The sequence below is a fragment of the Oncorhynchus tshawytscha genome, linkage group LG11, assembly GCF_018296145.1.
Source record: "Oncorhynchus tshawytscha isolate Ot180627B linkage group LG11, Otsh_v2.0, whole genome shotgun sequence".
Lineage (NCBI taxonomy): Eukaryota > Metazoa > Chordata > Actinopteri > Salmoniformes > Salmonidae > Oncorhynchus > Oncorhynchus tshawytscha.
In genome coordinates this window covers 53672505-53698957 of record NC_056439.1, presented here as the reverse complement: position 1 = coordinate 53698957, position 26453 = coordinate 53672505, and the positions used below count along the sequence as shown (strand labels likewise).

The window sequence follows — 26453 nt, the reverse complement described above, 5'->3', positions numbered from 1 at the left end:
TTGTAAGCAGGAATAAGAAGGATAGATTTATGGTCAGATTTGCCAAATGGAGGGCGAGGGCGAGCTTTGTACACATCTCTGTGCAGAGTAAAGGTGATCTAGAGTTTTTGTGCTTCTAGTTGCACAGATGACATGCTGGTAGAAATGAGGTAAAAACAGATTTGAGATTTCCTGAATTAAAATCATTTTCTTTTTTTGCTTATGGCCCTATACCACTCGTAAGTGCCAGCATCAGTTTTTGGTCGTAAATAGACAACAACAAGAAATATAGATGAAAAGTCTCTGGGTAAATAGTATGTTCTACAGCTTATCATGAGGTATTCTAACTCAGAAGAGCAGAACCTCAAGACTTCCTTAATATTAGAGATCGTTCACCAGCTGTTGTTGACAGAGTCACACACCACCCCCATTGAGTTTGCCCGACGCTACCCTTCTATCAGATGAATAGGAAAACCACTAATAATATTAACCATGTCCTTGTTCAGCCACGACTCGGAGAAACATTGGATATTACAGTTCTTCAGATCATGTTGATCTCGAATGGAGCTTGTCCAGTTTATTCTCCAGTGATTGCACCTTTGCCAATAGAACGGTGGAGCGAAGCGGGTTTATCCACTCGCCTACATAGTCTTGTCAGGTATCGCCGGCCTCTATAACGTCGCCGCTTCCTTTTTTGAGTGTCTGGGATTTGGGCCTGGTCCGGGATGAGCCGTATCGCAGCCTGAATCACTGAGGCAGAAATCCTCATCCAAATCATCACTGTTCTGATGTCCAGAAGCTCTTCTCCGTCGTAGGAAAGGAAGGTGGGAAAATGTAGGTACAAAAAAAAGGTATGATCAGCGTAAAAATAAATACACAGGAGCCTCGTCACTCTGTTCCGTCTGTAAAAAGTTAATTCATTTAATTTGGACCAAACAAAACAGCAGTTATGACGTAGATGTGTGTAGTTTTTTTTCTTCTCTCGACTTGCTCTCGTTTATCTTCAGCCGTTAAAGATCTGCATTTGTTTGAAACAGCGCCGCTGGTCACCCCAGGCGCATCGTGGTAAAAAAAAAATCATAGTACATGATCGCGCGTGCAATGATGTCTGGGGGGGAAAAAAAATCGTTGTTTTTAGGTAACGTATTTTCCTTTATCGCATACGGACAGTTTCACCACAATGGATTCCAGCTCTTAAAGGGATACTGCGAGATTTTCAGGATTTTTCTAATTTTTATGTCTCTGCGTGCAGTTTGGACATTATTGAAATTAAGATATCATTAGCGTAACGCAATAGCTGAAAGACTCCCGGTACAGTAGTCAGCTCCTCTCAGAAGCACGGAAACAGACCTTCTAACATCTCCAAAGCTGGGTAATTTATAGTCTTACAAAGATAGACATTAGTAATCAATATTTGATAAATTAGTACATTTTTACTGATAATCATAAGAAACAAAATTCCACTCATGTTGTATCTGTCTCAATGGCGCTGCCCGTGCTCTAACAGACGAGGAAGTGGATAGAATCTCATTCCTTATGACTATCAGAAAAAATGATCTATTTTATAAAATCTCAGTTACTATGAATAACTTTGTTTTTACCCCCGTAGTATCCCTAGTATCCATAGTGCACTACTTTAGACCAGAGCCCTATTCTCTATATAGTGCACTACTATAGACCAGAGCCCTATTCCCTATATAGTGCACTACTTTAGACCAGAGCCCTATTCTCTATATAGTGCACTACTATAGACCAGAGCCCTATTCCCTATATAGTGGTACTACTATAGACCAGAGCCCTATTCCCTATATAGTGGACTACTTTAGACCAGAGCCCTATTCCCTATATAGTGCACTACTTTAGACCAGAGCCCTATTCCCTACATAGTGCACTACTTTAGACCAGAGCCCTATTCCCTATATAGTGGACTACTTTAGACCAGAGCCCTATTCCCTATATAGTGCACTACTTTAGACCAGAGCCCTATTCCCTACATAGTGCACTACTTTAGACCAGAGCCCTATTCCCTATATAGTGCACTACTTTAGACCAGAGCCCTATTCCCTATATAGTGTACTACTATAGACCAGAGCCCTATTCCCTATATAGTGCACTACTTTAGACCAGAGCCCTATTCCCTATATAGTGGACTACTTTAGACCAGAGCCCTATTCCCTATATAGTGGTACTACTATAGACCAGAGCCCTATTCCCTATATAGTGCACTACTTTAGACCAGAGCCCTATTCTCTATATAGTGCACTACTATAGACCAGAGCCCTATTCCCTATATAGTGGACTACTTTAGACCAGAGCCCTATTCTCTATATAGTGCACTACTATAGACCAGAGCCCTATTCCCTATATAGTGCACTACTTTAGACCAGAGCCCTATTCCCTATATAGTGCACTACTTTAGACCAGAGCCCTATTCCCTATATAGTGCACTACTTTAGACCAGAACTCTATGGGCCCTGGTGTAGGTAGTGCACTACTATAGACCAGAGCCCTATTCCCTATATAGTGGACTACTTTAGACCAGAGCCCTATTCTCTATATAGTGCACTACTATAGACCAGAGCCCTATTCCCTATATAGTGCACTACTTTAGACCAGAGCCCTATTCCCTATATAGTGCACTACTATAGACCAGAGCCCTATTCCCTATATAGTGCACTACTTTAGACCAGAGCCCTATTCTCTATATAGTGCACTACTTTAGACCAGAGCCCTATTCCCTATATATTACACTACTTTAGACCAGAGCCCTATTCTCTATATAGTGCACTACTTTAGACCAGAGCCCTATTCCCTATATAGTGCACTACTTTAGACCAGAACTCTATGGGCCCTGGTGTAGGTAGTGCACTTAAAAGGTCATGCTTGTCATGAAATGTGATGATATTTGAAAGAAACCAGATCAAAGAAGGAATATAAAAGTATTAAATGACTGTTTCTTCTACATTGATCAACGTTTGATCATAAAGTTACTCGTCCCCTCCTCCATGTCAAACACTTGGATTCATTATTCACGGGATAGAGTGATGTCACCTTAACTCATTTAAATACACCAAATGGGTAACATGCTATTCTCTCAACTCATTTAAATACACCAAATGGGTAACATGCTATTCTCTCAACTCATTTAAATACACCAAATGGGTAACATGCTATTCTCTCAACTCATTTAAATACACCAAATGGGTAACATGCTATTCTCTCAACTCATTTAAATACACCAAATGGGTAACATGCTATTCTCTCAACTCATTTAAATACACCAAATGGGTAACATGCTATTCTCTCAACTCATTTAAATACACCAAATGGGTAACATGCTATTCTCTCAACTCATTTAAATACACCAAATGGGTAACATGCTATTCTCTCAACTCATTTAAATACACCAAATGGGTAACATGCTATTCTCTCAACTCATTTAAATACACCAAATGGGTAACATGCTATTCTCTCAACTCATTTAAATACACCAAATGGGTAACATGCTATTCTCTCAACTCATTTAAATACACCAAATGGGTAACATGCTATTCTCTTACCCATTTGGTGTATTTAAATGAGTTAACATGCTATTCTCTTAACTCATTTAAATGAGTACAAGTGAACAACATCGGAGAAGGCATTTGCAGAGGGTTGTGGTTTATATAACTAGGTAGCTACTCTACTCGTGGCAAAATGTGACTGTAGCGTGTCCGCAAATATAGTTAAAAAGTTCACCGTATCTATGGCAACGATAATTATATGTTTCCCATTACGTCTGTGTCTGGTGTTTAGCTATTTACTAGTGAGCTATGTCTACAGCGAGCATGGAAGACAAGTGGAGGAGAAGGCTCGTTCATCCGCCAGTACTGCTGTGAACCGCATCACGAGAGACACGCCGAATGGGAGCTGTATACAAACATTTCGATATCATTCACGCAAAATTTGCTTGAGATGATTTTACTGCAACGCCGCATCCAAAGTGTCTTGACGTAGGCCTTTTTTTCAAAGAGCCGTCGGTCAAAACGAGCTCATGAATATAAGCCCACTCAGTTTATCTTTTTTTCCAAACTTCCTGGTAGTTAACCATGAGAGGAAAAAAGTACTTTTCAGAATGACCGTTCAGAACCCTTTTTAATGGGGTTTGCCATTGTAACGCCTTCCAATAATACTAAGAGGTGCTCTACTCACCTTTACCAGCAGAGGGCGTGTGTGAGGCTCGCTCTCATTCTGTTGGCCTGGGCAGCATAGGCTACAGTGCTTCAGTGGTTTCTGGCCTTGCAGGGCAGGGGGAATAGGAAGGACCAGGTCACAAAAGGTTTGAGCATCAGGTCACAAATGGTTTGAGTGGGGAGTCCAGTCTAAATATAAATAACATTTTATTATAAGTTATCTTTGAATTGAGTTTTACATGGGAATAGTTAATTTAACTAATATTATATTATGAGAACACAAGAAAAACAACCATTGTATACAAGCAGAATAGACAGAAACCAAAGATGTTCTTCTGGGGTCGGGGAGAGGGGAGTAGCCTATTACAGTAGAGAGGAGAGAGTAGTCTATGACAGTAGAGAGGAGAGGGTAGCCTATTACAGTTGAGAGGGGAGTAGCCTATCACAGTAGAGAGGAGAGGGTAGCCTATGACAGTAGAGAGGGGAGTAGCCTATCACAGTAGAGAGGGGAGTAGCCTATTACAGTAGAGAGGGGAGTAGCCTATTACAGTAGAGAGGAGAGGGTAGCCTATCACAGTAGAGAGGGGAGTAGCCTATCACAGTAGAGAGGGGAGTAGCCTATTACAGTAGAGAGGAGAGAGTAGTCTATGACAGTAGAGAGGAGAGGGTAGCCTATCACAGTAGAGAGGAGAGGGTAGCCTATCACAGTAGAGAGGGGAGTAGCCTATTACAGTAGAGAGGAGAGAGTAGTCTATGACAGTAGAGAGGGGAGTAGCCTATCACAGTAGAGAGGAGAGAGTAGTCTATGACAGTAGAGAGGAGAGGGTAGCCTATCACAGTAGAGAGGAGAGGGTAGCCTATCACAGTAGAGAGGAGAGGGTAGCCTATGACAGTAGAGAGGGGAGTAGCCTATCACAGTAGAGAGGAGAGAGTAGTCTATGACAGTAGAGAGGGGAGTAGCCTATCACAGTAGAGAGGAGAGAGTAGTCTATGACAGTAGAGAGGAGAGGGTAGCCTATCACAGTAGAGAGGAGAGGGTAGCCTATCACAGTAGAGAGGAGAGGGTAGCCTATGACAGTAGAGAGGGAGTAGCCTATCACAGTAGAGAGGAGAGAGTAGTCTATGACAGTAGAGAGGAGAGGGTAGCCTATCACAGTAGAGAGGAGAGGGTAGCCTATTACAGTAGAGAGGAGAGGGTAGCCTATGACAGTAGAGAGGGGAGTAGCCTATCACAGTAGAGAGGAGAGAGTAGTCTATGACAGTAGAGAGGAGAGAGGGTAGCCTATCACAGTAGAGAGGAGAGGGTAGCCTATCACAGTAGAGAGGAGAGGGTAGCCTATCACAGTAGAGAGGAGAGGGTAGCCTATCACAGTAGAGAGGAGAGGGTAGCCTATCACAGTAGAGAGGAGAGGGTAGCCTATGACAGTAGAGAGGGGAGTAGCCTATTACAGTAGAGAGGAGAGGGTAGCCTATCACAGTAGAGAGGAGAGGGTAGCCTATGACAGTAGAGAGGGGAGTAGCCTATCACAGTAGAGAGGAGAGAGTAGTCTATGACAGTAGAGAGGAGAGGGTAGCCTATCACAGTAGAGAGGAGAGGGTAGCCTATTACAGTAGAGAGGAGAGGGTAGCCTATGACAGTAGAGAGGGGAGTAGCCTATCACAGTAGAGAGGAGAGAGTAGTCTATGACAGTAGAGAGGAGAGGGTAGCCTATCACAGTAGAGAGGAGAGGGTAGCCTATCACAGTAGAGAGGAGAGGGTAGCCTATCACAGTAGAGAGGAGAGGGTAGCCTATCACAGTAGAGAGGAGAGGGTAGCCTATCACAGTAGAGAGGGGAGTAGCCTATTACAGTAGAGAGGAGAGGGTAGCCTATCACAGTAGAGAGGAGAGGGTAGCCTATGACAGTAGAGAGGGGAGTAGCCTATTACAGTAGAGAGGGGAGTAGCCTATTACAGTAGAGAGGGGAGTAGCCTATTACAGTAGAGAGGAGAGGGTAGCCTATCACAGTAGAGAGGAGAGGGTAGCCTATGACAGTAGAGAGGGAGTAGCCTATCACAGTAGAGAGGAGAGAGTAGTCTATGACAGTAGAGAGGAGAGGGTAGCCTATCACAGTAGAGAGGAGAGAGTAGTCTATGACAGTAGAGAGGAGAGGGTAGCCTATCACAGTAGAGAGGAGAGGGTAGCCTATCACAGTAGAGAGGAGAGGGTAGCCTATGACAGTAGAGAGGGGAGTAGCCTATTACAGTAGAGAGCAGGGTAGCCTATTACAGTAGAGAGGAGAGGGTAGCCTATCACAGTAGAGAGCAGGGTAGGCAGATCGAACCCACCTCTGGATCCTACCCTCATCCCGAAGGAGCCATCCCCGAACTGGGAGTTATACAACCTTTGGACTCAACACCACATCAGGACCTGGGTCTCAACACCTGGGACTCAACACCACATCAGGACCTGGGACTCAACACCACATCAGGACCTGGGACTCAACACCACATCAGGACCTGGGACTCAACACCACATCAGGACCTGGGACTCAACACCGCATCAGGACCTGGGACTCAACACCACATCAGGACCTGGGACTCAACACCGCATCAGGACCTGGGACTCAACACCACATCAGGACCTGGGACTCAACACCACATCAGGACCTGGGACTCAACACCACATCAGGACCTGGGACTCAACACCACATCAGGACCTGGGACTCAACACCGCATCAGGACCTGGGACTCAACACCACATCAGGACCTGGGACTCAACACCGCGTCAGGACCTGGGACTCAACACCACATCAGGACCTGGGACTCAACACCGCGTCAGGACCTGGGACTCAACACCGCGTCAGGACCTGGGACTCAACACCACATCAGGACCTGGGACTCAACACCGCGTCAGGACCTGGGACTCAACACCGCGTCAGGACCTGGCCCAGAATAGGAAGTCGTGGAGATCCAAATGACGAGGAACTAGCGAACTGTATAATTGTAAGTTTACAATTATTTTGAGGTTTCAAACACAATTGTAATGTTCACCTACAGTTTTTATAGAATGAAAGATGATCCCTTGGTCTTGGAGAACACTTTCATGTGTTATTTATCCAGTAACTCATAGAGCTGTCCTATAGGTGGATGTAGAGGCAGAGCTGTCCTATAGGTGGATGTAGAGGCAGAGCTGTCCTATAGGTGGATGTAGAGGCAGAGCTGTCCTATAGGTGGATGTAGAGGCAGAGCTGTCCTGTAGGTGGATGTAGAGGCAGAGCTGTCCTGTAGGTGGATGTAGAGGCAGAGCTGTCCTATAGGTGGATGTAGAGGCAGAGCTGTCCTATAGGTGGATGTAGAGGCAGAGCTGTCCTATAGGTGGATGTAGAGGCAGAGCTGTCCTATAGGTGGATGTAGAGGCAGAGCTGTCCTATAGGTGGATGTAGAGGCAGAGCTGTCCTGTAGGTGGATGTAGAGGCAGAGCTGTCCTATAGGTGGATGTAGAGGCAGAGCTGTCCAATAGGTGGATGTAGAGGCAGAGCTGTCCAATAGGTGGATGTAGAGGCAGAGCTGTCCAATAGGTGGATGTAGAGGCAGAGCTGTCCAATAGGTGGATGTAGAGGCAGAGCTGTCCAATAGGTGGAGGCAGAGCTGTCCTATAGGTGGATGTAGAGGCAGAGCTGTCCAATAGGTGGATGTAGAGGCAGAGCTGTCCAATAGGTGGATGTAGAGGCAGAGCTGTCCAATAGGTGGATGTAGAGGCAGAGCTGTCCTATAGGTGGATGTAGAGGCAGAGCTGTCCTATAGGTGGAGGCAGAGCTGTCCTATAGGTGGAGGCAGAGCTGTCCTATAGGTGGAGGCAGAGCTGTCCTATAAGTGGAGGCAGAGCTGTCCTATAGGTGGATGTAGAGGCAGAGCTGTCCAATAGGTGGATGTAGAGGCAGAGCTGTCCAATAGGTGGATGTAGAGGCAGAGCTGTCCAATAGGTGGATGTAGAGGCAGAGCTGTCCTATAGGTGGATGTAGAGGCAGAGCTGTCCTATAGGTGGATGTAGAGGCAGAGCTGTCCTATAGGTGGATGTAGAGGCAGAGCTGTCCAATAGGTGGATGTAGAGGCAGAGCTGTCCAATAGGTGGATGTAGAGGCAGAGCTGTCCAATAGGTGGATGTAGAGGCAGAGCTGTCCAATAGGTGGATGTAGAGGCAGAGCTGTCCAATAGGTGGATGTAGAGGCAGAGCTGTCCAATAGGTGGATGTAGAGGCAGAGCTGTCCTATAGGTGGATGTAGAGGCAGAGCTGTCCAATAGGTGGATGTAGAGGCAGAGCTGTCCAATAGGTGGATGCACAGGCAGAGCTGTCCTATAGGTGGATGCAGAGGCAGAGCTGTCCTATAGGTGGATGCAGAGGCAGAGCTGTCCAATAAGTGGATGTAGAGGCAGAGCTGTCCTATAAGTGGATGTAGACGCAGAGCTGTCCTATAGGTGGATGTAGAGGCAGAGCTGTCCTATAGATTTTAATCAACCCATAGAGCTGTCCTATAGGTGGATGCAGAGGCAGAGCTGTCCTATAGATTTTAATCAACCCATAGAGCTGTCCTATAGGTGGATGCAGAGGCAGAGCTGTCCTATAGGTGGATGCAGAGGCAGAGCTGTCCTATAGGTGGATGCAGAGGCAGAGCTGTCCTATAGGTGGATGTAGATGCAGAGCTGTCCAATAGGTGGATGTAGAGGCAGAGCTGTCCAATAGGTGGATGTAGAGGCAGAGCTGTCCAATAGGTGGATGTAGAGGCAGAGCTGTCCTATAAGTGGATGTAGACGCAGAGCTGTCCTATAGGTGGATGTAGAGGCAGAGCTGTCCTATAGATTTTAATCAACCCATAGAGCTGTCCTATAGGTGGATGCAGAGGCAGAGCTGTCCTATAGATTTTAATCAACCCATAGAGCTGTCCTATAGGTGGATGCAGAGGCAGAGCTGTCCTATAGGTGGATGCAGAGGCAGAGCTGTCCTATAGGTGGATGCAGAGGCAGAGCTGTCCTATAGGTGGATGTAGAGGCAGAGCTGTCCAATCGGTAGATGTAGAGTCAGAGCTGTCCAATAGGTGGATGTAGAGGCAGAGCTGTCCTATAGGTGGATGTAGAGTCAGAGCTGTCCAATAGGTGGATGTAGATGCAGAGCTGTCCAATAGGTGGATGTAGAGGCAGAGCTGTCCAATAGGTGGATGTAGAGGCAGAGCTGTCCAATAGGTGGATGTAGAGGCAGAGCTGTCCAATAGGTGGATGTAGAGGCAGAGCTGTCCAATAGGTGGATGTAGAGGCAGAGCTGTCCAATAGGTGGATGTAGAGGCAGAGCTGTCCAATAGGTGGATGTAGAGGCAGAGCTGTCCAATAGGTGGATGTAGAGGCAGAGCTGTCCAATAGGTGGATGTAGAGGCAGAGCTGTCCAATAGGTGGATGTAGAGGCAGAGCTGTCCAATAGGTGGATGTAGAGGCAGAGCTGTCCAATAGGTGGATGTAGAGGCAGAGCTGTCCAATAGGTGGATGTAGAGGCAGAGCTGTCCAATAGGTGGATGTAGAGGCAGAGCTGTCCAATAGGTGGATGTAGAGGCAGAGCTGTCCAATAGGTGGATGTAGAGGCAGAGCTGTCCAATAGGTGGATGTAGAGGCAGAGCTGTCCTATAGGTGGATGTAGAGGCAGAGCTGTCCAATAGGTGGATGTAGAGGCAGAGCTGTCCAATAGGTGGATGTAGAGGCAGAGCTGTCCTATAGGTGGATGTAGAGGCAGAGCTGTCCTATAGGTAGAGGCAGAGCTGTCCAATAGGTGGATGCAGAGGCAGAGCTGTCCTATAGGTGGATGTAGAGGCAGAGCTGTCCTATAGGTGGATGTAGAGGCAGAGCTGTCCAATAGGTGGATGTAGAGGCAGAGCTGTCCAATAGGTGGATGCAGAGGCAGAGCTGTCCAATAAGTGGATGTAGAGGCAGAGCTGTCCTATAAGTGGATGTAGACGCAGAGCTGTCCTATAGGTGGATGTAGAGGCAGAGCTGTCCTATAGATTTTAATCAACCCATAGAGCTGTCCTATAGGTGGATGCAGAGGCAGAGCTGTCCTATAGGTGGATGCAGAGGCAGAGCTGTCCTATAGATTTTAATCAACCCATAGAGCTGTCCTATAGGTGGATGCAGAGGCAGAGCTGTCCTATAGGTGGATGCAGAGGCAGAGCTGTCCTATAGGTGGATGCAGAGGCAGAGCTGTCCTATAGGTGGATGCAGAGGCAGAGCTGTCCTATAGGTGGATGCAGAGGCAGAGCTGTCCTATAGGTGGATGCAGAGGCAGAGCTGTCCTATAGGTGGATGCAGAGGCAGAGCTGTCCTATAGGTGGATGTAGAGGCAGAGCTGTCCAATCGGTAGATGTAGAGGCAGAGCTGTCCAATAGGTGGATGTAGAGGCAGAGCTGTCCTATAGGTGGATGCAGAGGCAGAGCTGTCCAATCGGTGGATGTAGAGGCAGAGCTGTCCTATAGGTGGATGCAGAGGCAGAGCTGTCCAATCGGTGGATGTAGAGGCAGAGCTGTCCAATAGGTGGATGTAGAGGCAGAGCTGTCCTATAGGTGGATGCAGAGGCAGAGCTGTCCAATAGGTGGATGTAGAGGCAGAGCTGTCCTATAGGTGGATGTAGAGGCAGAGCTGTCCTATAGGTGGATGCAGAGGCAGAGCTGTCCTATAGGTGGATGCAGAGGCAGAGCTGTCCTATAGGTGGATGTAGAGGCAGAGCTGTCCTATAGGTGGATGTAGAGGCAGAGCTGTCCTATAGGTGGATGTAGAGGCAGAGCTGTCCTATAGGTGGAAGTAGAGGCAGAGCTGTCCTATAGGTGGATGCAGAGGCAGAGCTGTCCAATAGGTGGATGTAGAGGCAGAGCTGTCCTATAGGTGGATGTAGAGGCAGAGCTGTCCAATAGGTGGATGTAGAGTCAGAGCTGTCCAATAGGTGGATGTAGAGGCAGAGCTGTCCAATAGGTGGATGTAGAGGCAGAGCTGTCCAATAGGTGGATGTAGAGCCAGAGCTGTCCAATAGGTGGATGTAGAGGCAGAGCTGTCCAATAGGTGGATGTAGAGGCAGAGCTGTCCAATAGGTGGATGTAGAGGCAGAGCTGTCCAATAGGTGGATGTAGAGGCAGAGCTGTCCAATAGGTGGATGTAGAGGCAGAGCTGTCCAATAGGTGGATGTAGAGGCAGAGCTGTCCATTAGGTGGATGTAGAGGCAGAGCTGTCCAATAGGTGGATGTAGAGGCAGAGCTGTCCAATAGGTGGATGTAGAGGCAGAGCTGTCCAATAGGTGGATGTAGAGGCAGAGCTGTCCAATAGGTGGATGTAGAGGCAGAGCTGTCCAATAGGTGGATGTAGAGGCAGAGCTGTCCAATAGGTGGATGTAGAGGCAGAGCTGTCCAATAGGTGGATGTAGAGGCAGAGCTGTCCAATAGGTTAATGTAGAGGCAGAGCTGTCCAATAGGTGGATGTAGAGGCAGAGCTGTCCTATAGGTGGATGTAGAGGCAGAGCTGTCCAATAGGTGGATGTAGAGGCAGAGCTGTCCAATAGGTGGATGTAGAGGCAGAGCTGTCCAATAGGTGGATGTAGAGGCAGAGCTGTCCAATAGGTGGATGTAGAGGCAGATCTGTCCAATAGATGGATGTAGAGGCAGAGCTGTCCTATAGGTAGAGGCAGAGCTTTCCAATAGGTGGATGCAGAGGCAGAGCTGTCCTATAGGTGGATGTAGAGGCAGAGCTGTCCAATAGGTGGATGCAGAGGCAGAGCTGTCCAATAGGTGGATGTAGAGGCAGAGCTGTCCAATAGGTGGATGTAGAGGCAGAGCTGTAGAGGCAGAGCTGTCCAATAGGTGGATGTAGAGGCAGAGCTGTCCAATAGGTGGATGTAGAGGCAGAGCTGTCCAATAGGTGGATGTAGAGGCAGAGCTGTCCAATAGGTGGATGTAGAGGCAGAGCTGTCCAATAGGTGGATGTAGAGGCAGAGCTGTCCAATAGGTGGATGTAGAGGCAGAGCTGTCCTATAGGTGGATGTAGAGGCAGAGCTGTCCTATAGGTGGATGTAGAGGCAGAGCTGTCCTATAGGTAGAGGCAGAGCTGTCCTATAGGTAGAGGCAGAGCTGTCCAATATGTGGATGTAGAGGCAGAGCTGTCCAATATGTGGATGTAGAGGCAGAGCTGTCCAATATGTGGATGTAGAGGCAGAGCTGTCCAATATGTGGATGTAGAGGCAGAGCTGTCCTATAGGTGGATGTAGAGGCAGAGCTGTCCTATAGGTGGATGTAGAGGCAGAGCTGTCCTATAGGTGGATGTAGAGGCAGAGCTGTCCTATAGGTGGATGTAGAGGCAGAGCTGTCCAATAGGTGGATGTAGAGGCAGAGCTGTCCAATAGGTGGATGTAGAGGCAGAGCTGTCCTATAGGTGGATGTAGAGGCAGAGCTGTCCAATAGGTGGATGTAGAGGCAGAGCTGTCCTATAGGTGGATGTAGAGGCAGAGCTGTCCTATAGGTGGATGTAGAGGCAGAGCTGTCCTATAGGTGGATGTAGAGGCAGAGCTGTCCTATAGGTGGATGTAGAGGCAGAGCTGTCCTATAGGTGGATGTAGAGGCAGAGCTGTCCTATAGGTGGATGTAGAGGCAGAGCTGTCCAATAGGTGGATGTAGAGGCAGAGCTGTCCAATAGGTGGATGCAGAGGCAGAGCTGTCCTATAGGTGGATGTAGAGGCAGAGCTGTCCAATAGGTGGATGTAGAGGCAGAGCTGTCCTATAGGTGGATGCAGAGGCAGAGCTGTCCTATAGGTGGATGCAGAGGCAGAGCTGTCCTATAGGTGGATGTAGAGGCAGAGCTGTCCAATAGGTGGATGTAGAGGCAGAGCTGTCCTATAAGTGGATGTAGAGGCAGAGCTGTCCTATAGGTGGATGTAGAGGCAGAGCTGTCCTATGGGTGGATGCAGAGGCAGAGCTGTCCTATAGGTGCATGCAGAGGCAGAGCTGTCCTATAGGTGGATGCAGAGGCAGAGCTGTCCTATAGGTGGATGCAGAGGCAGAGCTGTCTATAGATTTTAATCAACCCATAGAGCTGTCCTATAGGTGGATGCAGAGGCAGAGCTGTCCTATAGGTGGATGCAGAGGCAGAGCTGTCCTATAGGTAGAGGCAGAGCTGTCCTATAGGTAGAGGCAGAGCTGTCCTATAGGTGGATGTAGAGGCAGAGCTGTCCTATAGGTGGATGCAGAGGCAGAGCTGTCTATAGATTTTAATCAACCCATAGAGCTGTCCTATAGGTGGATGCAGAGGCAGAGCTGTCCTATAGGTGGATGCAGAGGCAGAGCTGTCCTATAGGTGGATGCAGAGGCAGAGCTGTCCTATAGGTGGATGCAGAGGCAGAGCTGTCCTATAGGTGGATGCAGAGGCAGAGCTGTCCTATAGGTGGATGCAGAGGCAGAGCTGTCCTATAGGTGGATGCAGAGGCAGAGCTGTCCTATAGGTGGATGCAGAGGCAGAGCTGTCCTATAGGTGGATGCAGAGGCAGAGCTGTCCTATAGGTGGATGCAGAGGCAGAGCTGTCCTATAGGTAGAGGCAGAGCTGTCCTATAGGTGGATGCAGAGGCAGAGCTGTCCTATAGGTGGATGCAGAGGCAGAGCTGTCCTATAGGTGGATGCAGAGGCAGAGCTGTCCTATAGGTGGATGCAGAGGCAGAGCTGTCCTATAGGTGGATGCAGAGGCAGAGCTGTCCTATAGGTGGATGCAGAGGCAGAGCTGTCCTATAGGTAGAGGCAGAGCTGTCCTATAGGTGGATGCAGAGGCAGAGCTGTCCTATAGGTGGATGCAGAGCTGTCCTATAGGTAGAGGCAGAGCTGTCCTATAGGTGGATGCAGAGGCAGAGCTGTCCTATAGGTGGATGCAGAGCTGTCTATATCTTTTAATCTCCTATCCATTACTACACACAAACTTCCTAAATATGCGTTTTAACCAGTGGCAACCTGTCAATCAAAGCCCCACCTGTTTATTTTTTATTTAAAAAATGGCCTGTTTGGCATGTTTTTTTGGCATTAAAACGTGTCACATATCAATTTGCAAACAATGTATAAAAAAATATATATACATTTGAGTAAATAAAGCTACAAACATGGCCTCTTTTCTGCTTTCTTGAGTAAGGCAGCTCCAAAATGCAGGTGTTTCAGCCTAGCTCAGTGCTTTCTGTGGTGGTGGGGCAGCCAGTGGAAAATATGGAGTATAGGGGTTGGTAATGTTCTCTAGTTGCTCCGTGATTGGCTCAGTGTTCTGTCACTCATGGACACTACGTCACTGCAAAATCTATGGGTAGAGCTTGAAAATTCAAGCCCCCTGGGTGCTGCCATAGAGTTACATTCGATGTGCTCATCCAAGAAGGCTCAAGGTCATTGGCCACAGATAAAATGACATTACATCACATTATAAATACAGTAGCTTTGATTGGACTGATCATGTCAACATCATACTTTCAAAATCTTAGCTAGCACTCATCATCATGAATCAAGTCGACAATCTACTGGCAAATCCTTTTAAACTCTTGTCATATAAAGATAAATTATAGATAAAACATATCGGTGCTCATCGGCCATTGGAAATAAACATTACACAACGAGTTGGAAATTGCAAATTCAACAATGAGTGTTTTGGAAGGAATCAGTGGCTAACTGCTTGTGTTGCAAAGCAATCACTAGCCTGCTGTTCAGTGGAGTGGGTGTGTGGTCCAAGTCTGGGTTTAAGGGTCTCTTTACCAAGCTTAAAATGATAAACATTCAACACCATGGGCCACAAAAGGTTGAATACATTGGCCATGCTGTCAATCCAGCATGACTTCTGCCGTGTTCAAGACAACTGGGGAGCTCCGACTGGGAAAATACGATCATCCAACTCGGAATTCCAAGTCGGGCCGATCACTGATTCAACCTTGTTGTTTTCTCTCGATTTCCCAGTTGTCTTGAAAGCAACATAAATCCAGAGAATGCCATACTTTTGATGACAAAGTTTGATGTTGACATTTTCTCGTGAAGGATCGACGCGCCATCTTCCTGTTTAAGTGAGCACAGCACAACAAGGTGAGAAAATGTATTCTATGCTGCTGCATAAATGATGGAATATGCCAGGGAGATATGTATACTGTAGCTAAGAAAGTAATACTAAGTGTAGGTTGTGTAGTAAGCTGTTAGTAGCCCATGTGTCTCATGCTAATAATTTGGTAAGTTTTCCCCTCATAATTTAGCCTACTGTTCTGACGTGGTGTTGCACATGTAGCCTATATCCTGTCTTAGAAAAATGTAATCATTGAATATTGTAAGAGCTTTCATTGTCTGCTTATATGCCCCCTTTATTTATCCTACGGTTCTGACTTGGTGTACAGGGAGAATACTGTAAGAACGGTCCATGTTCTGAATTCCGTTGCTGTAAATTTCAAAAGTGCTGAACAAATAGTTATATTGACTACTTTCGTCCTAGCTCGCTCATTAATGTCTTAATCGAAATGACGGATTTCCTCTTATCCCCTTATGCCATAGTTTGTACATTTTGATTGTCAGTAGAAACCACATTCGTTTAACCAAGTCAGCCATGTCAGTGAGGTTTTTTAAATGAGGCTAAATGAACTGTTTGACTGCCAGACAAGGTTCCCCTGATAGCCAGGTGTAGCAGAGGATTCACTCCATGGTTCTGAATAGAAAGCTCTGCTGTTGGGACAGCTTTATAAGGCCCTAACTGCTTGTTGTCACCATTATAGTGCAATGACTGTATTGTTTAGTGTGTAGTGTAGTGGCTTTGCTGGCATGCATCCTCAAAATTTTTTTTTTTGGGGGTGGGGGGGGGGGGGGGGGAGTTTGCACACCAAGATGTACATGCTAAAATCACCACTGTCTGTCACCTAGTAACCATTCAGTTGTATAAAACAGGACTCATAATAATGTCCGGATCTGAGCGAATGGAACCGTATCCATTCCACCAACTCCGCCCCAGCCGTTACCACGAGCCCGTTCTCCCCAAACTGAGCGAATGGAACCGTATCCATTCCACTTATTCCGCCCCAGCCGTTACCATGAGCCCGATCTCCCCAAACTGAGCGAATGGAACCGTATCCATTCCACTTATTCCGCCACAGCCGTTACCATGAGCCCGATCTCCCCAAACTGAGCGAATCGAACCGTATCCATTCCACTTATTCCGCCCCAGCCGTTACCATGAGCCCGATCTCCCCAAACTGAGCGAATCGAACCGTATCCATTCCACTTATTCCGCCCCAGCCGTTACCACGAGCCCGTTCTCCCCAAACTGAGCGAATGGAACCGTATCCATTCCACTCATTCCGCCCCAGCCTTTACCACGAGCCCGTTCTCCCCAAAGAAGAAGCCTCCAATCTCCTGTGATGTACACATAACAAACCCTGTTTTTCATTTCACTACCTAACATGCTCTTTGCTAGAAAGTAGCGGGCTTGTTGTTATGCCTTATTCTTAATTATACCTAGCAGCAGGTAGGTCCTGTCTAGTTAATTATACCTAGCAGCAGGTAGGTCCTGTCTAGTTAATTATACCTAGCAGCAGGTAGGTCCTGCCTAGGTAATTATACCTAGCAGCAGGTAGGTCCTGCCTAGGTAATTATACCTAGCAGCAGGTAGGTCCTGCCTAGGTAATTATACCTAGCAGCAGGTAGGTCCTGCCTAGGTAATTATACCTAGCAGCAGGTAGGTCCTGCCTAGGTAATTATACCTAGCAGCAGGTAGGTCCTGCCTAGGTAATTATACCTAGCAGCAGGTAGGTCCTGCCTAGGTAATTATACCTAGCAGCAGGTAGGTCCTGCCTAGGTAATTATACCTAGCAGCAGGTAGGTCCTGCCTAGGTAATTATACCTAGCAGCAGGTAGGTCCTGCCTAGGTAATTATACCTAGCAGCAGGTAGGTCCTGCCTAGGTAATTATACCTAGCAGCAGGTAGGTCCTGCCTAGGTAATTATACCTAGCAGCAGGCCTAGGTCCTGCCTAGGTAGGTCCTACCTAGGTAGCCTAGCAGGTAGGTCCTGCCTAGGTAATTATACCTAGCAGCAGGTAGGTCCTGCCTAGGTAATTATACCTAGCAGCAGGTAGGTCCTGCCTAGGTAATTATACCTAGCAGCAGGTAGGTCCTGCCTAGGTAATTATACCTAGCAGCAGGTAGGTCCTGCCTAGGTAATTATACCTAGCAGCAGGTAGGTCCTGCCTAGGTAATTCCTGCCTATACCTAGCAGCAGGTAGGTCCTGCCTAGGTAATTATACCTAGCAGCAGGTAGGTCCTGCCTAGGTAATTATACCTAGCAGCAGGTAGGTCCTGCCTAGGTAATTATACCTAGCAGCAGGTAGGTCCTGCCTAGGTAATTATACCTAGCAGCAGGTAGGTCCTGCCTAGGTAATTATACCTAGCAGCAGGTAGGTCCTGCCTAGGTAATTATACCTAGCAGCAGGTAGGTCCTGCCTAGGTAATTATACCTAGCAGCAGGTAGGTCCTGCCTAGGTAATTATACCTAGCAGCAGGTAGGTCCTGCCTAGGTAATTATACCTAGCAGCAGGTAGGTCCTGCCTAGGTAATTATACCTAGCAGCAGGTAGGTCCTGCCTAGGTAATTATACCTAGCAGCAGGTAGGTCCTGCCTAGGTAATTATACCTAGCAGCAGGTAGGTCCTGCCTAGGTAATTATACCTAGCAGCAGGTAGGTCCTGCCTAGGTAATTATACCTAGCAGCAGGTAGGTCCTGCCTAGGTAATTATACCTAGCAGCAGGTAGGTCCTGCCTAGGTAATTATACCTAGCAGCAGGTAGGTCCTGCCTAGGTAATTATACCTAGCAGCAGGTAGGTCCTGCCTAGGTAATTATACCTAGCAGCAGGTAGGTCCTGCCTAGGTAATTATACCTAGCAGCAGGTAGGTCCTGCCTAGGTAATTATACCTAGCAGCAGGTAGGTCCTGCCTAGGTAATTATACCTAGCAGCAGGTAGGTCCTGCCTAGGTAATTATACCTAGCAGCAGGTAGGTCCTGCCTAGGTAATTATACCTAGCAGCAGGTAGGTCCTGCCTAGGTAATTATACCTAGCAGCAGGTAGGTCCTGCCTAGGTAATTATACCTAGCAGCAGGTAGGTCCTGCCTAGGTAATTATACCTAGCAGCAGGTAGGTCCTGCCTAGGTAATTATACCTAGCAGCAGGTAGGTCCTGCCTAGGTAATTATACCTAGCAGCAGGTAGGTCCTGCCTAGGTAATTATACCTAGCAGCAGGTAGGTCCTGCCTAGGTAATTATACCTAGCAGCAGGTAGGTCCTGCCTAGGTAATTATACCTAGCAGCAGGTAGGTCCTGCCTAGGTAATTATACCTAGCAGCAGGTAGGTCCTGCCTAGGTAATTATACCTAGCAGCAGGTAGGTCCTGCCTAGGTAATTATACCTAGCAGCAGGTAGGTCCTGCCTAGGTAATTATACCTAGCAGCAGGTAGGTCCTGCCTAGGTAATTATACCTAGCAGCAGGTAGGTCCTGCCTAGGTAATTATACCTAGCAGCAGGTAGGTCCTGCCTAGGTAATTATACCTAGCAGCAGGTAGGTCCTGCCTAGGTAATTATACCTAGCAGCAGGTAGGTCCTGCCTAGGTAATTATACCTAGCAGCAGGTAGGTCCTGCCTAGGTAATTATACCTAGCAGCAGGTAGGTCCTGCCTAGGTAATTATACCTAGCAGCAGGTAGGTCCTGCCTAGGTAATTATACCTAGCAGCAGGTAGGTCCTCCCTAGTTAATTATACCTAGCAGCAGGTAGGTCCTGCGTAGTTAATTATACCTAGCAGCAGGTAGGTCCTGCGTAGTTAATTATACCTAGCAGCAGGTAGGTCCTGCGTAGTTAATTATACCTAGCAGCAGGTAGGTCCTGCGTAGTTAATTATACCTAGCAGCAGGTAGGTCCTGCGTAGTTAATTATACCTAGCAGCAGGTAGGTCCTGCGTAGTTAATTATTCCTAGCAGCAGGTAGGTCCTGCGTAGTTAATTATACCTAGCAGCAGGTAGGTCCTGCGTAGTTAATTATACCTAGCAGCAGGTAGGTCCTGCGTAGTTAATTATACCTAGCAGCAGGTAGGTCCTGCGTAGTTAATTATACCTAGCAGCAGGTAGTGTTACGGTTTTCTTCTATCTCCTCTGAAGAGGAGGTGTAGCAAGGATCGGACCAAAATGCAGCGTAGTAATTTTGATACATGTTTAATGAACGAATAAACACGAACAATACAAAACAAGAAACGGAACGTGAAAACCTAAACAGCCTATCTGGTGCAAACAAACACAGAGACAGGAACAATCACCCACCAAACACTCAAAGAATATGGCTGCCTAAATATGGTTTCCAATCAGAGACAACAATAAACACCTGGCTCTGATTGAGAACTACTTCAGGCAACCATAGACTTTTCTAGATAACCCCACTATACCACAATCCCAATACCTACAAAAAAAACAAGACTAAACACACCACATAATAAACCCATGTCACACCCTGGCCTGGCCAAAATAATAAAGAAAACACAAAATACTAAGACCAGGGAAAGACAGGTAGGTCCTGCCTAGGTAATTATACCTAGCAGCAGGTAGGTCCTGCCTAGTTAATTATACCCAGCAGCAGGTAGGTCCTGCCTAGGTAATTATACCTAGCAGCAGGTAGGTCCTGTCTAGGTAATTATACCTAGCAGCAGGTAGGTCCTGCCTAGGTAATTATACCTAGCAGCAGGTAGGGCCTGCCTTGGTAATTATACCTAGCAGCAGGTAGGTCCTGCCTAGGTAATTATACCTAGCAGCAGGTAGGTCCTGTCTAGTTAATTATACCTAGCAGCAGGTAGGTCCTGTCTAGTTAATTATACCAGGACAACGGATCGGATCCCAGCCGGCGAACCAAAACAACGTCGACGTAAAAGGGGGAAACGAAGCGGTCTTCTGGTCAGGCTCCGGAGACGGGCACATCGCGCACCACTCCCTAGTATACTACTCGCCAATGTCCAGTCTCTTGACAACAAGGTTGATGAAATCCGAGCAAGGGTAGCATTCCAGAGAGACATCAGAGACTGTAACGTTCTTTGCTTCACGGAAACATGGCTCACTCGATAGACGCTATCGGAGTCGGTGCAGCCAGCTGGTTTCTTCACGCATCGCACCGACAGAAACAAGCATCTTTCTGGTAAGAAGAGGGGCGGGGGGGGGTATGCCTTATGATTAACGAGACGTGGTGTGTTCACAACAACATACAGGAACTCAAGTCCTTCTGTTCACCTGATTTAGAATTCCTCACGATCAAATGTCGACTGCATTATCTACCAAGGGAATTCTCTTCGATTATAATCATATTCCCTCCAAGCAGACACATCGATGGCCCTGAACGAACTTTATTTGACTCTATGTAAACTAGAAATCACATATCCTGAGGCTGCATTCATTGTAGCTGGGGATTTTAACAAGGCTAATCTGAAAACAAGACTCCCTAAATTATATCAGCATATCGATTGTGCTACCAGGGCTGGTAAAACCCTGGATCATTGTTATTCTAACTTCCGCAACGCATATAAGGCCCTCCCCCGCCCTTCTCCCCCGACTCCATTTTGCTGCTTCCAGCCTACAGACAGAAACTAAAACAAGAAGCTCCCGTGCTCAGGTCTGTTCAACGCTGGTCCGACCTATCTGATTCCACGCTTCAAGACTGCTTCGATCACGTGGATTGGGATATGTTTCGCATTGCGTCCAACAACATTGACGAATACGCTGATTTGGTGAGCGAGTTCATTATACCCACAGCAATGATTAAAACTTTCCCAAACAAGAAACCATGGATTAATGTCAGCATTCGCGTGAAACTGAAAGCGCGAACCACAGCTTTTAACCAGGGCAAGGTGACCGGAAACATGACCGAATACAAACAGTGAAGCTATTCCTTCCGCAAGGCAATCAAACAAGCTAAGTGTCAGTATAGAGGCAAAGTAGAGTCGCAATTCAACGGCTCAGACACAAGAGGTATGTGGCAGGGTCTACAGTCAATCACGGATTACAAAAAGAAAACCAGCCCCGTCGCGGACCATGTTGCTCCCAGGCAGACTAAATAACTTTTTTGCTGGCTTTGAGGACAATACAGTGCCACTGACACGGCCCGCTACCAAACCTGCGGGCTCTCCTTCACTGCAGCCAACGTGAGTAAAACATTTAAACGTGTTAACCCTCGCAAGGCTGCAGGCCCAGACGGCATCCCCAGCCGCATCCTCAGAGCATGCGCAGACCAACTGGCTGGTGTGTTTACGGACATATTCAATCAATCCTTATCCCAGTCTGCTGTTCCCACATGCTTCAAGAGGGCCACCATTGTTCCCGTTCCCAAGAAAGCTAAGGTAACTGAGCTAAACGACTACCGCCCCGTAGCACTCACTTCCGTCATCATGAAGTGCTTTGAGAGACTAGTCAAGGACCATATCACCTCCACCCTACCTGACACCCTAGACCCACTCCAATTTGCTTACCACACCAATAGGTCCATAGATGATGCAATCGCAACCACACTGGACACGGCCCTAACCCATCTGGACAAGAGGAATACCTATGTGAGAATGCTGTTCATCGACTACAGCTCAGCATTTAACACCATGGTACCCTCCAAGCTCGTCATCAAACTCGAGACCCTGGGTCTCGACCCCGCCCTGTGCAACTGGGTACTGGACTTCCTGACAGGCCGCCCCCAGGTGGTGAGGGAAGGTAACAACATCTCCACCCCGCTGATCCTCAACACTGGGGCCCCACAAGGGTGCGTTCTGATTCCTCTCCTGTACTCCCTGTTCACCCACGACTGCGTGGCCACGCACGCCTCCAACTCAATCATCAACTTTGCGGACGACACTACAGTGGTAGGCTTGATTACCAACAACGACGAGACGGCCTACAGGGAGGAGGTGAGGGCCCTCAGAGTGTGGTGTCAGGAAAATAACCTCACACTCAACATCAACAAAAGAAAGGATATGATTGTGGACTTCAGGAAGGAAGCACAGCAGCGCCTCTTCAACCTCAGGAGGCTGAAGAAATTCGGCTTGTCACCAAAAGCACTCCCAAACTTCTACAGATTCACAATCGAGAGCATCCTGTCGGGCTGTATCACCGCCTGGTACGGCAACTGCTCCGCCCACAACCGTAAGTCTCTCCAGAGGGTAGTGAGGTCTGCACAACGCATCACCGGTGGCAAACTACCTGCCCTCCAGGACACCTACACCACCCAATGTCACAGGAAGGACAAAAAGATCATCAAGGACAACAACCACACTGAGCCACAGCCTGTTCACCCCGCTATCATCCAGAAGGTGAGGTCAGTACAGGTGCATCAAAGCAGGGACCGAGAGACTGAAAAACAGCTTCTATCTCAAGGCCATCAGACTGTTTAACAGCCACCACTAACATTGAGTGACTGCTGCCAACATACTGACTCAACTCCAGCCACTTTAATAATGGAAATTGCTGGAAATTTATGTAAAAATGTATCACTAGCCACTTTAAACAATGTCACTTAATATAATGTTTACATACCCTACATTACTCATCTCATATGTATATACTGTACTCTACACCATCTACTGCATCTTGCCTATGCCGTTCTGTACCATCACTCATTCATATATCTTTATGAACATATTCTTTATCCCTTTAAACTAGAAGCACAAGCATTTCGCTACACGCATTAACATCTGCTAACCATGTGTATGTGACAAATAAAATTTGATTTGATTTGAAATCCCTGAGCAGTTTCCTTCCTCTCCGGCAACTGAGTTATGAAGGACGCCTATATCTTTGTAGTGACCGGGTGTATTGATATACCATCCAAAGTGTAATTAATAACTTCACCATGCTCAAAGGGATATTCAATGTCTGCTTTTTTTTTACCCATCTACCAATAGGTGCCCTTCTTTGCGAGGCATTGGAAAAGCTCCCTGGTGTTTGTGGTTGAATCTGTATTTGAAATTCACTGCTGGACCGAGGGACCTTACAGATAATTGTATGTGTGGGGAAAGAGATGACGTAGTCACTCATAAATCATGTTAAACACTATTATTGCACACAGAATGAGTCCATGCAACCTTTTATGTGACTTAGGGCTATGCCCCTTTTTTCTCAATTTCCGCCTGAATCACGTGCCCAAAGTAAACTGCCTGTTGCTAAGGCCCTGAAGCCAGAGTACGCATATAATAGGTACCATAGGAAATAAAACACTTTGAAGTTTGTAGAAATGTTAAAATAATGTAGGACAATATAACACAATTGATATAGTAGGAGAAAAACCACCCGGAATGTTTTTTTTTTGAGAGACCATCCTCTTAGAATGGCAAGTATAAGGTCATGTTGAAAATTAGCTCCCTGGATGCAATTCCTATGGCTTCCACAGGGTGTCAGCAGTCTATGTTCAAGGTTGCAGGCTTATAACTTCAAAAACAAATAAGAAATATCAGTTGTAGTACAGGGACACAGTCTTGGAAATTCGTGTATGCACGTGCCATGAAGACAGGACACACCTGCTAAATTCGGTTTCCTATTGAACATACTTCTTTTCGTAAGAAATGTTATAGTTTGATTACATTTTAGGGTATCTGAGGAGTGGATAGAAATCTATTTTGACTTGTTGAAACAAAGTTTAGGGGTAGATTTTTGGATTCCTTTCTCTGCATGTTGAATCAAATCGATGGCGCAGATTTTATCTAACAAAACAACACTACATGTTATAGCTGGGACCCTTTGGATGACAAATCAGAGGAAGATTTTCAAAAAGTAAGTGAATATTTAATCCTTATTTGTGAATTTATGACACCTGTGCCGGTAGAAAAATATTTTGTGGGGAACTGTCCTCCAACAATCACATGGCATGCTTTTGCTGTAATGGCTACTGTAAATCGGACAGTTCAGTTAGATGAACAAGAATTTAAGCTTTCAGCCGATATAAAACACTTATGTACCTACGTGTTTAATATTCATAATTGATATGATTATTTAATTGAATTGGGCAGCCCTCCAGTTTCCCCGGAAGTTGTCTCGCTAGCGGGATGCCTAGCCCTAAAGCAAATGTTTACTCCTGACCTTATTTAGGCCATAACAAAGGGGTTGAATACTTATTGACTCAAGACATTTCAACTTTTTATTTTTAATAATTTGTAGAAATAATTCCACTTTATGGGGTACTGTGTGAAGGCCAGTGGGTGTGAATACTTTATGAAGGCACTGTAGCTTCCTAACCAAGTACAGCCATTTGGGATAGGGACCAGTATGTTCAGCAACATGAAGTTGGTAGAATTTTTTTTTTAAACTGTAGAAATGTGTACCTACTGTCTCCAGCGTCTGATGTTCTCACTCCTTCTCCAGGTGTGTCACGCTGAGCTGCACCTGGCCACCTGTTTCCAGCCTGTTAACGGACACCTGGCCACCTGTTTCCAGCCTGTTAACGGACACCTGGCCACCTGTTTCCAGCCTGTTAACGGACACCTGGCCACCTGTTAACGGACACCTGGCCACCTGTTTCCAGCCTGTTAACGGACACCTGGCCACCTGTTTCCAGCCTGTTAACGGACACCTGGCCACCTGTTAACGGACACCTGGCCACCTGTTAACGGACACCTGGCCGCCTGTTAACGGACACCTGGCCGCCTGTTAACGGACACCTGGCCACCTGTTTCCAGCCTGTTAACGGACACCTGGCCACCTGTTTCCAGCCTGTTAACGGACACCTGGCCACCTGTTTCCAGCCTGTTAACGGACACCTGTTTCCAGCCTGTTAACGGACACCTGGCCGCCTGTTAACGGACACCTGGCCACCTGTTTCCAGCCTGTTAACGGACACCTGGCCACCTGTTTCCAGCCTGTTAACGGACACCTGGCCACCTGTTTCCAGCCTGTTAACGGACACCTGGCCACCTGTTTCCAGCCTGTTAACGGACACCTGGCCGCCTGTTTCCAGCCTGTTAACGGACACCTGGCCACCTGTTTCCAGCCTGTTAACGGACACCTGGCCACCTGTTTCCAGCCTGTTAACGGACACCTGGCCACCTGTTTCCAGCCTGTTAACGGACACCTGGCCACCTGTTTCCAGCCTGTTAACGGACACCTGGCCACCTGTTTCCAGCCTGTTAACGGACACCTGGCCACCTGTTTCCAGCCTGTTAACGGCTCTCGTTGCCATAACAAAGGGGTTGAATACTTACTGACTTAAGACGTTTCAGGTTTTTATTTTAAATTCGTTTGTAAACATGAAAAGCATTTTATTTAATAAAAGCTTTTTTTTATTAAAAATAAATATATGTTTATTGTATATGGCATACAAGCCATCTATATACTGTCCTCTATTAATGATTCAAGGACATCTGGAAAAAATAATGTATATAGTTATTGAGCCAATAGGATGTGAACAGCTTTTTAACCACATAAACAAACTAGCTACATACAGTACAGGCAGTTTGACCTGACCTCTACACCATAGATGTACTCTTGAAAATAGAAATGTAATTGTGAATCACCCATATAGCCAACACACACACACACACAATGCAAGTCGACTTGGAAACCACGTTGGGATTTATTTTTCTCGTCTTTGATTGTTGATTTGTATTTACATAGATTGCCAACTTTTGAAAAAAAAGAAGCTTTGAATAAATTTTGAAGGTAAACTCTCAGATAGATTTGTATCTGATATCATTATAATATGAAACCAGTTTCTAACTTAGCCTGGTCACAGATCTGTTTGTGCTGTATTGCTTGACAATGACCATAGGATTTGACAACACAAACAGATTTGGGACGGGAATAGGTTCAATGCAACATGGGTATATTCTGTTCTCGACCAGAAACACAAGGTAAGAAACACTCATCACACTCACTGCTAAACAAGCATCTCACTGTAAATTATACAAATTAATATATACAGAGCATTCAGGAAGTATTCAACTTGTCTTTATCCACATTTTGTTACATTTTGTTATCCCCCCAAAATTCAGCTCATCAATCTACACACAATGCACCATAATGACATCACAATACCCCATAATGACATCACAATGCACCATAATGACATCACAGTGCACCATAATGACGAAACAAAAAACAAGTTTTTAGAAACGTTAGCAAATTTATACAAACAAAAAACTGAAATATAACATTTACATAATTATTCAGACCTTTTACTCAGGGGGGTGGTGCCAGGTTTCCTCCAGACGTGACGCTTGACATTCAGGCCAAAGAGTTCAATCTTGGTTTCATCAGACCAGAGA

At 46.6% G+C, this 26453-nt stretch overlaps 1 protein-coding gene across 1 annotated transcript in view; it reads left to right on the top strand.

The window, feature by feature from the left end:
- Positions 1-25859, top strand: part of LOC121847772 — a 26289-nt gene extending 430 nt beyond the window's left edge. Inside the window, exons 2-3 of the mRNA XM_042330444.1 lie at positions 6467-7134; positions 24556-25859. Of these exons, the coding sequence (XP_042186378.1) occupies positions 6467-7134; positions 24556-24690 (803 nt within the window). The 3' untranslated portion in view covers positions 24691-25859. The remainder of the gene's footprint in view (positions 1-6466; positions 7135-24555) is intronic.
- The last annotated feature ends 594 nt before the right edge of the window (positions 25860-26453 follow it).